Source organism: Trachymyrmex septentrionalis, unplaced genomic scaffold (genome assembly GCF_001594115.1).
Source record: "Trachymyrmex septentrionalis isolate Tsep2-gDNA-1 unplaced genomic scaffold, Tsep1.0 scaffold62, whole genome shotgun sequence".
Lineage (NCBI taxonomy): Eukaryota > Metazoa > Arthropoda > Insecta > Hymenoptera > Formicidae > Trachymyrmex > Trachymyrmex septentrionalis.
In genome coordinates, this window is record NW_017305800.1 from 3,288,454 (window position 1) to 3,299,673 (window position 11,220).

General features: G+C 32.2%; 1 protein-coding gene across 1 annotated transcript; it reads right to left on the minus strand.

Moving 5' to 3' along the window:
* Window positions 1-176: 176 nt before the first annotated feature.
* On the minus strand, window positions 177-8,535 carry LOC108752960 (cohesin subunit SA-2). The gene is made up of 18 exons (XM_018494230.1): window positions 8,004-8,535; window positions 7,691-7,854; window positions 7,425-7,603; window positions 7,174-7,347; window positions 6,902-7,106; window positions 6,485-6,814; window positions 5,462-6,410; window positions 5,161-5,394; window positions 4,887-5,079; window positions 4,607-4,793; window positions 3,705-4,009; window positions 3,424-3,635; window positions 3,178-3,341; window positions 2,788-2,839; window positions 888-923; window positions 578-748; window positions 429-513; window positions 177-349 (listed from the first exon to the last, which is right to left on the minus strand). Exons 1-18 carry the CDS (start codon window positions 8,183-8,185, stop codon window positions 332-334), a joined length of 3,840 nt encoding a protein of 1,279 aa, XP_018349732.1. The 5' UTR covers window positions 8,186-8,535; the 3' UTR covers window positions 177-331.
* Between the last annotated feature and the right edge of the window lie 2,685 nt (window positions 8,536-11,220).

An 11,220-nucleotide genomic window follows, 5' to 3' on the forward strand; every position in this document is an offset into this window, starting at 1 on the left:
AAATTTTTTTTATATGTAATAACGTATATGTTATAACGTAATGTTCGTCTGTCGAAACGTATTAATACATATATAATGAAATAAACTCAATTCTGAAAACTTAAAATTTTTTCTTATATGTAATAACGTATATGTTATAATGTAATGTTCATCTGTCGAAATTAATACTTGTTCTATACATATATAAAAGCTTTATGTATCTATATAAATTAAGTTGAGATTAGATTTGTGTAATTTTCAAATCGTGTAGCTGCTTTGAATACATATCACAATCTAATCGTCTAAATTTAAGAATATGAGAGAGCGAAGCTTTTAATAATTACGATGTCTCCTACTCAGAATCAGATTCCTGTAATTTAATTTAAATCAATATATATTATGTAACTTATAGCATTATATTCACATACTGTAATATTATTCGAACTTACCATATATTGTCCCTCAACATATCTTCCCGAGTTTCTAGAGGTTCTCCGCAATTCCCTGTGCTCTACGTGATCCTGATTTCGCCGTCTAATGAAAAATTATGTTCCGTTTATTTTATAATCTCAAAATAGATACATGACAGCATACTTACGATCTTGACTGAATTTGTAAAGTTTTAAGTCTGTTATCAATATCATGTGAAGGACTCGTCGAGGTATCTTCTATGGCTGCTGTGGGAGACGTTTGCATTTCTGCAGTGTTATTATTATCATAGAAAGCATTTGTTTTGGCTCCGCGTATTACCACTTTAGTAACTGGTAATCTAAAAATAAAATGATCATATCGACATTTATTAAGTAAATGTATTTTATAATTTAAAAATAATCTATATTTCAATTGATGCATTACTTTTTTCTACTTATATTTAAATCAATAAAAATATGAGAAAATAAATTACTCAATTATTTTTCCGTGGACCACGCTTTTTCTTTTGTTTACTGAAATAAAAACGCCCATTTTCAGGTAGAAGTGCAATTATTCTGATTACTCGAGATAAAGGGACAAAAATATTAAAATTACGAGAAATTGTCAAGTGCATACATATGATCAATTTGTATACTAAAATATATATGTATTTAGAATTTTTTTTTTAAATATTACTTTTTAATAAGTATTAAAATCGAAATAACAATATCAAGAAATGATATAGATGACACATATAGAATATAATGACACATATTTGTGAAGTGGTGGGTATAGAGAACGGCGTGTCACATGAAAAGGAACATAGGCACCATTAATTTTAGGAAATATGAAGCATACAGAAATGATCAATTTTTTTATTTTGCTACATGTTAATGAGTAATGAAATATGTTCTTTTTTTTGCGCTTTTCAATGACTCTTTTTAATTTTGATAAAGTAGGATCTAGGAGCGCTGGGAATAGAAGGTCTTATTTGAAGCAATATTTATTCATATGTCTATCACACCAATTTGTATTATTAATATATAAATAGAATACAAAGTTTTTTTTCAGCTTACTTGATTTTCAATCTCGATAAAATACACACATCGTTCTCTATGCACTATTTTTTCAATTACCTCAAAAATATGATACGATAATATTATATATTTGTAACAATCTTATTCTAGCAGAAATGCTTTGTTGTTAAAACAAGCACGAAATATAATAGATTACATCGAAAATATACAATTTTTGTCCCTTACATATAGTTTTAAATATACACGATTAATATATAATTTTCATCTAAAAATATGTTCTTAAATTCTTTTAAGGTCGCCTGTAACAAGCGGTTAGGCTCACTACTCATGCAAACATATATGTGTATACAAAAAATAATTTTTTTGTTTAAAATATTATGATTTTAAGTAACAATAGATATTTACAAATTAAGCACAAGCATGCAGTTATACTGCAAGCAGATCGCAATGTTTTTAATAAAAAAATATACAACTTATAATTCCACATTCTCTCTTTCTTCTTCTTTCTCTCACACGCACACTTTCTCAATAGTGCTTTAAATTTTTTAATATTTCAAAATTGTAAAATTATGATAATTATAAAATTTCGTATTTTAACATATCAAAATAATAGAGTTTTTAACAACATACATCGATTCATCATACATAGAATTCATTCTTTTTCATAAATTTATCATAGCAATGAGTCGTAACATACTAAAGTTTTACGAATATACCATAAAATTAATAAAGCATTAATGAAAAAATGGCAGTAAAATAAAAATATTATTAGTAATGGGACTGCTACCACTATTTCTACAGAACTACATTTTGCAAGCAACATTACTGTCTTATAGCAATAATAAAAGAAGCACATTAGTATGTGCATAGAATTTGCGCATTTTTAGTTTTATAATATATATTGTCTACATATATATTATATATAATATTCTAATATAATATTTTTTTGTTAAACTTATTAGTATAATCTTAATTATAATTACAAGTAACTTATATATAACTAGTCGATAACACAAAGAAAATTTGTCAAGCACTTGAATATTACAATAAAAATTAAATGCTTTACTAGTTGCTGCAATTTAAATTATATATATTATACATATATAAATTATAATATATAATTATAACATGTGATTTGAAGTGCAAGCTATACACAATATGTAACTACATATGCACATATAGATAGATAATATAGTTTGCATTGCAAAAGCTGAAGTATTTTATTGTTTTTATATTCGAGCGCTTGCCGATTTTTTGTTATCGAACAGTTACAATTATTTTTCATTATAATTAAGATCATCCTATAACAAAAAACAATATTATATTAGATTTTCTCTATATTCGGGTACTTCCAACTCACCCAGCAAGTTCGTGATCAGAACCTTCGTCAGGTTCATCAGCATCTTCTTCTTCTGTAAAAATAAATATTATTGTTGAGACGATAAAGAAGACAAGATAACTTAAAATTAATATTTTATTCTTAATGCTTCGATAGTTACAATCATAAACGCAATTATTTCTGCAATTTACGATATTTGTCTATCTCAGTTCAAGTCTGAATCCAATTCCACAGCATTACATTTTAATCTTGCATGAAAACGGCACGAAAATAAGAACTTTACAGTATTCAAAATTATGATACATTTACTATTTCCTATTCAATTAATTTTGAAAAACGGAGTTGTGTCTGATGAATAATGTATATCAGAAGCACTTTTCAAAATAATCATAGTAATATAAAATCTTTTACCTGCTAAATCTTTCTTGCGTCTTGTGTAAGCTCGTTTACTTGTAACTGGTACTTGATCAGTTTCACCATGTAATAAACTATTTCTGTATAATAATAAAGGTTGCCAATCCTCTCCTCGTGAAGATGGCATTCCAGCTTGTAGTCGTCTATCCAGAAAGTTGAGTCTACAATTGGATACATCATATTAAAACTCATAAATTTGAAGAAAAATATTGGCACAAATTAGATTTAAAATATAGTACTTACACTAGACGTTTATCTTGTTTGAGAAGTTTATTCGTGAATTCTGACAGTATTTCCAGAAATGGTAAATTCGGTGGTGGACCTGTAGGATCCTGTTCGATACCATCTGGAGGAGTAATGACAAATAACACTCCTGCACGATGCAAGGCCGTAATCGCTTCACGATTTTTCACAGCGTCCAAACCAAAGGATAAGGCAAATCGTTTTGCGAGTTCCTAGACATAATTAGATTTTAGCATATTTTATCTCATTGCATTACAAATTACATATCGATAGTTACATACCTTTATCGCGGTAAATTCTTCGCTATTTCTGTTCACCTTGCCCTTTTCAGCCATTATTTCATTGTATAAAATATTTAAGCTTTGTTGCATCGTTAATGCACAATTCGTTTTGTTGATGTCTCTCGCTTTCCCTAATGTGGTTTTAATAATATCGCCATAGTCATTGTAATATTTGACGTAATGTTTAAACACATCTGCCGCAGCTTTTGTGGGAATCATATTATATACGATTAACTTGCAATAGCCAGCCAAAAAATTTCTTCGTTTATGTAGTTCTTCGATTTTAGAATGTTCATCATGCTCATCTGTGAAATAAATTCATATTATATATTTTTTAGTAAGTTTATTTAATATATCACTCCTTCATTTTTAAAAGTGCATTACTTAAAAAATTAAATTTCACAGAAAAGAGCAAATTATTTTTCAATTTGATAAAAAATTATTGATTAATCAAATAATATCGGCAAAAAGAATATATCCTTAATATAATCAAATGTCATTTTTGTTATTTTTGTTTCATAATCTTTGAAAAAAAAGACCATCTTTTTTGAGCTACGCCAATTCCTTTATAAAGTTAAATTACTTCACTTTTAATAATTGATAGGATAATATTTACTTAACTCATTCATGATAAACACGAAAATAAGGTTTTTTTTTTTAAATTGTTTATCTTTTGAAGAGAGCAATATATTAGTTATTCAGTTGAGACACTGAATTGTCTAATAATAAAACATTTTCCTATCAAACAAAAAATTTAGGTCTAATTTCCAGTTTTATTGTCTCGCATATAAAAAAAATATTATTTTATGATACAAATAAGAACTAAAATAAATTTTAAGATACATAATAAATAAATCACTGTATGCATGTTCGGAAAATAAAAAATAAAAATAATCAATCACCATCTTCCTCTTCGGAGAAGACATACTCTTGTATAAATCTATTGAGCATGTTTTGCATCGCTTGGTCTGGTTCATATACCAACTGATGCATCAAGGGATTAGTATGCGTAGTCAGTTGATTGCAGAATACTACTAATAAGTCACATATGGTATTGTACGCAACTTCCCTTAAGATCGGCGATGATGGCTATTTAACATTATAAATATTATTTATAAAACATTTTACGTTTATAAACATTTAACGTGACTGTTTTCGAATTTGGGTAAAAATTATAATTACCGCGCTGTTACTATCACCACTGACAAAATGGCGCATCAAACCTATAAACGAATGCAGTCGTTCATTCAATTGCCGACATTCATTCTCGCCACGACTGCCCGAGTCCACAGCATCCATCAAATGATGTTCGCCCCACAAAATGGCGAAGAAGCATGCGCTTATGCAGTATTTAACTGCTTTAGGTGGTAGGCATCTGTATATAAACAATTAAAATTAAAATATATTTAAACATATTTGTGTAAAATATAAGTTTCATAAATATAAGCAAAATTACTTTGAAGGATCCTTTGCATCTTCAATATCCTTATACAATGAATCCCATATACCCCAAGGATTCATATTGTGACAGGAATAAAATATAGAAACTTTTTTGAGTGATTGGACAACATTAAATATTTCATCTTCGTCTGGCTCCTCATTTCCCTCAATCAAATTTCTATATTCGTCGATCGCCTCTTTATATTTATTTACGATTGAATCAATTAAAGTTGAACGAGCGACGTCACACCTAAAAGAAAATAATTTGAATACTGAATGCTTCAATATGTATAATTTGAGAAAAGCGATATACATACCTAGTGAAGATAGCATGACCTTCCACGCACATGTGTTCCAATGTTTTAGACGCTGTATCTAAAACTTCGGTATCATGCATTTTTTCTACAATCCCGTGAATTTTACTTAATAGAGAATCTAAATTCATTTCCTGCCTAGATTTTGTATAAATATCTAAATCAAAATATTGCGGGATTGCGAGTAAATTTGCCAATTTTTCAGGATCCGCTCTGTACTTATCAAGTAACAGTGGTAACGTTTGAATAAAATGTTCTGTCAATTTTTGTTTATCATCATAAACTTGTTTAAGTTCTTTCACTGACAGAATTTTTCGAGTAGGTCCACGGCCGACTGGTGCTTCGCCCGTAGCAGCTTGTTTTATACAACACACCATCAATTCAATGAGGGATGTTTCTTTTTGATTATCCAACGCTTCCTCATCGGGACCAGCTTCCTCCAACAGAAGATCCGTCATACATTCCCAATCTTTCATCATTTGATTAGTTTCAATCAGAGAATCAACTAGATATGCCCCGTGTTCGTGTAACTCGGATTCGATAAAGAACAGAACAAGATCACGTATAAGTGGCGTATTCGGTAATCGTTTCTTACCACGTCTGGTCTTAACACTCGCCATAGTTACTTCGTCCAGACGGAATAAACGTTCGTTCAGAAATTCACCGGCCGCTTGCGCGACCGCACGATGCGAGGAATAAACAAGCTCATACACATGTTCACAGTCTTTATCAGTGAGGATTTCTCTATGATGTTTCAAGATTGAGATAACGAGTTTCACAGCCTGGACCGCCACATCATATTCCTTATCTAACGTCATTGCGACGATTCTATCTTTAAACTTACTTGTGAATAACTCGAGCTTTGTTTTTAGTTCCTCTGAGGCATACAATGGTTGTAATGCCTGCAAGCATTTTAGTCTAACTTCTCCAACTTTATCATGTAAAGTCCAACCTACAAAATTCAAACACAAAATTATAATATGACTTTTATTTTCATTCTATAAAAGTGATAAAAATATTATGTACCGATATATTTCAAATAAGAATCATCTAAGAAATTTTGGTGGAACTTCTTCATCCAGACTCCGATTTCTGCCATGCAAATCGCACGTATTTCCGGCAAGGTATCTCTGTATCTATGAACAAAAACGGACTTGAACATGTATGTAAGCATGTTCTTTATTTCGTCCATATTCTCTTCCAATTCTTTTCGCTTTGCCATCAATGATTCCAATCTGTCTGCTGCTCTTTTCTCCCGAGCCTTTTGTCTCTCTGCTTCATACTGTCGTTGCGTGTTGTCCAAATTTATAGATACAGTCAAAGCAACATCTACCAAAGCTGTCATTAATTTCATAGCTACAAGTTAAATTATTTTATTAATACACATTTTGGAGTTCACAGTAAAATTTTATAAATACAATTACTCAGTTTGTTGAACTTTACCTGCAAGCGTTGCAGTATGTCTAAATGCTCTTACTTGTGAATCTGACAGCCCAGTTAGTAAAGAAATAACATTATCCATTAAAAATTGATCATAAATAATCGAATATTGGCACTGTCGGACGAGAATTTGGACGAATTCACAAAAATTTGCACGGAACTTTTTCCACTGTTGTCCCGTCATTATCAACGGATATTCACCACTTTCCTGCAGAATAAAATTTTATAATGATAAAGTTAGCGATCTGTTAAGCATTATAATCTGAGAAACATACTTCATCAAATTCTTCGGTCATCTTGCGAATTATTGCTACATGTTCCATGGTCAGTTGCATCTCGGAAGTAATGCGACCTTTGCAACCGCTTGCATTAATAAAAAATTGCATCAACATAAGAAGGGCATTCTCTCTGTTACTTTTGTACTTTTCTATCCAGTCGTCAACAATAGTCTGTCAAACAATATTTGTAACAGATTTTGATACACAGCTCTTCTTCGTGTACTTATTAATAACATAAATCAACTTACAGTGAGCGACGAACGATTATTTCTAATAACATAATAAAGACTAGCTTCATCTTCTAAACTATGTGGATGATGCGCTCTTTTGTTACGCCCTCGTCCACCACCGCCTCTGCTTTTGTTGGTAGATAGTGGAACATAGTCCGTATCGATTTCTTTGTATTTGGGTTGCTGCACCACGCCTCCTTTAAAAAGTCAAAGATTACAATTTTTCATATTATTTATGTGTTACAAGGTCCGTAAATATTGACAAAATACATATTTATACATACCACGCATCCTGGCACGCGTGTTTCTTGTAATCCTCATGTTAGAAGCCGCTGGTGTTGCAGGAGCCTCGAATTGTGTCTGATTATCAAGATTTCCTGATTGTTCCTGATATTGCTGTTGAGTTGTACCTGGTGAACTATAGCTCTCAGAGGAGTAATGTTCTGGACTGTAAATATACAATAATAAGTTAATTTAAATTCTTATGTCATTATTATATATGTAGCAGATAAAGTCATTTATTTCAAATACAAATGTATACTAGTTCAGCCACAAGGAACAGACTTAATAACATCAATTCGCTAATTGGATACTTACGTGGGATTGTGCAGCGGAGTCTGAGACGGAGTCTGATTGTACGGTGTATACGCATTGTAAGAGTCGTTCGCGTCCCCGCCGGAATTGTCATTCATCGGTGTCAATGGTGTCATCGGCGTATCATACTCCGGAGGCACCGGATCATCCATACGGATCCGCTTGCCTCCCCTTCTGTGCATCATCGTGGCGTTCTCTAAGTTTTAATGGTGCGTCGTTCCAGAAAGATTTCGTGCCCCCGGGAAAACGCACGCTTGGCCGCGATAACCGCGCGTTAAGTCGCCATAACCGCACGCGAACCGTACTTTGCCGAGACTCTCACTAAACGTATCGAGACGCACCATTCGGATACTTTTGACAAAGCGAAGGCTATTCCTCGTGATTCTTGGATGGAGTTTAAATTTCAACTTGTTTTTAGCATTCAGTGCCCTCCTCTTTATTATTGACGCCTGATTTCCGATATTTACCGTCCGCGACGTCTCGGAATGTCTCGATAACGTTTGTCAATTGATACTAAATTCCGTTGCAGTCGAGATAAGATGGAGACCTTGAGACGCGTCTGGACAAATGATTTTCATTGGTCGTCCAATTGAGAATTCCCTAGATATGTCTAGATTCATGAGAACGCGCCCACCATTTTGTCTGAGCCCCCGCCATTTCCTTCCAGCCGTAATTTGAATTTTCTGTCTCTTTTCTCCTAACGCTTTCAGCGATCGTGTCGAAAAGGACGGAGAGCGCGCTATTGCATTATTCTAAAAGTGCAAAATTATTCCGTTTCGCGCTCACAGCGCTTGTAAGCATCATTTATCTTTGTTTAATATTCGATAGACCGGATAGACAATAAGGATGATATATATGATTACAGCACGGACCGTGAAAACAAAACACACTTCAGTGACTATCCTCTGCGCGCGATGAGGAAGAGTGGAAGCGCTTCGCGCGCGTGTAAATGTGCTTACGATTGCAGAAATTTCATCTAAGTCATCCAGATATCAATTTATACTTGTTTAATATTTGGGAAACATAATACCCGGGTCAAAGTTTCTGAACGCCGCTTAGAAATAACGAAGGTAATTCTAAATACGCCTGTTTCTATCGTAGATTACTTTTTGTTTTTTATTTTTCTAGTTCTAAGAATTGGTAAGAATGAAGAGTAAATTAAACCGAGATTAAAGTCAGTCTATATTTGTGGAAATAGAATCAAGATTACAATTAAACTATATTAGTAGAAATGGTTATAAAGGAGACGAAAGGTCTGCTTTCTATTATAGTTGAACTACACTTTTGAAATTTAAAATGAAATAGATATAATTAATTTGATATTCGATTAAAGCGAGAAAAAAAATTCTAGTGGAGGAATAAATAACAGATCCGAATAAAGTCCTTGTAATCTGCAATTAATATATTTTGTTGATTTTCAGAATCAAGTAATTAGCTGATTCTCCTGAAGAAGTTTTGACGATTCCCTTTCGAGACGCCGAACATCGATCGTCATGGCGGTTGTAATCTGACAAAATTATTTCGAGAGGGTAAGTCTGCTATCGATGCAATAATACAAGACGCTCTTTTTCAACTCTTTTATTACTCATATACTTTCGTTGTTATAATACGTAAGATTATACAATGATATTCTACAGTTAGTTTTGATAAGAAATAAGAGAGGCGCGGATTCGAAAACGTTCGCGCGGACGCCGTTTCCCGAGGAAATACGACTTTCACATGTCCCAAAAAATCTCGTGATCTCGGTTAAATCAAGATTAACTTAATCAGCGATTTATTACCATTACTGGTAAAATTATTTGAAACAAAAATTTCTAATCGCAAAATTCGCTAATTGTCCCTAATCTTTTTTTTTTTAACATTATGTTAATAATTCGACCAAATTAATAATTTGACAAAATGGTATTAAGTAACATAATTTCGTTAAGTTATTAATTTTGTCGAATTATTAACATATATTGTATAACAAAAGATTAGAGACAATATTATACAATTAGAAATTTTGTACTGTTAATAAGTTGATCACTGATTAAGTTAATCAAACTTTTAATTTGCCCTTAAGAAATTCTCTAATTATAGCACTCTCCTCAGCCACATTTTTAATATCACACTACTTTGGTTTTATTAAATTAAATAATTTTATATTGATCTTTTTACGCGTTCAAAATCAATGCTCAAAAAATTACAATTCTTTATATATTTTTAAGTCATATTAAATCATTATAAAAAACCAATTATAATACGTAATACATAACAACTCATACAAATTACAATACATTCACAAGTTATGATAATGATCTCTGCGAACTAATTTATGTACGATTTGTAATTAAATTAATCGACGTTAATATCAGTAATCAGGTGATTTAAAGGTGTAAGCGAAAAGTCGGTGTTTTTGAAACGTAGAGCGAACGTCGGTTAATCTGCGGTACAGAATAAGAAATGTACAAAGCGGGCATTTCGTTTTCTTCTCTCGTGCCGTATTCGCTTAATCACTTACCTTTTTTCTAAGCCTATACGGTTTCGCGAGTAGTGTTACTTTCTTTCTTTCTTTTACTTGCGCTTACCGAAATCATCACCGTCATCGCCGGTAAACGCACCGCGAAATCGCCGTGCGAACGGAATCCTTAAGGCAGTCGTTATTAAGTACTACGATAAGTTTTGGCACTTACAGATTTACGATTGCACTAATTGCGAATGGTATCGGCCGCGCTCTCCGAGAAAACGCCTGTCTTCTACACTATGTATAACATATGTATATTTGATATCAAATCTCCGCTGTGTGCGGCGCAACGAGAATCGCAATCCTCGTGATTTTTTTCTATGTTAGATGCGCTTCCTGGGGACGGTATTGCTATTAATTTGTCGGTATTACTATTAATTTGTCGGTATTACTATTAATTTGTCGGTATTACTATTAATTTTGTCGGTATTACTATTAATAACGCTCAACATTGTTTACTACGTTATTATCGTTCGAAAGAAATTTTACAAGAAACTGTACTCCCGGCCTACACATATCTGTTTATAAAACTTCGCTGTACCATTTATTTAGTCTTACTTTGCTACGAAGGCTGGAAATGATTTTGTCGTCATCTCTTTTGACGGTGAAAATTAGTATGAAAAAATTAGTATGAAAAATGCTCAAAATATAAATATGCGTGAAAAGAACGATTTTAAGTTAAAGTATCTAAAAATTGAGGTATATATATGTATATAT

What these genes read in the sequence shown, in the direction of transcription:
- LOC108752960 (XM_018494230.1), bottom strand. Translation starts at nt 8,185, where the DNA reads ATGATGCACAGAAGGGGAGGCAAGCGGATCCGTATGGATGATCCGGTG. An exon ending in TGACCGAAGAATTTGATGAA is followed by an intron (nt 7,107 to 7,173) that starts GTATGTTTCTCA and finishes TTTATTCTGCAG; the next exon opens with GAAAGTGGTGAATATCCGTT. An exon ending in ACATACTGCAACGCTTGCAG is followed by an intron (nt 6,815 to 6,901) that starts GTAAAGTTCAAC and finishes TTTAACTTGTAG; the next exon opens with CTATGAAATTAATGACAGCT.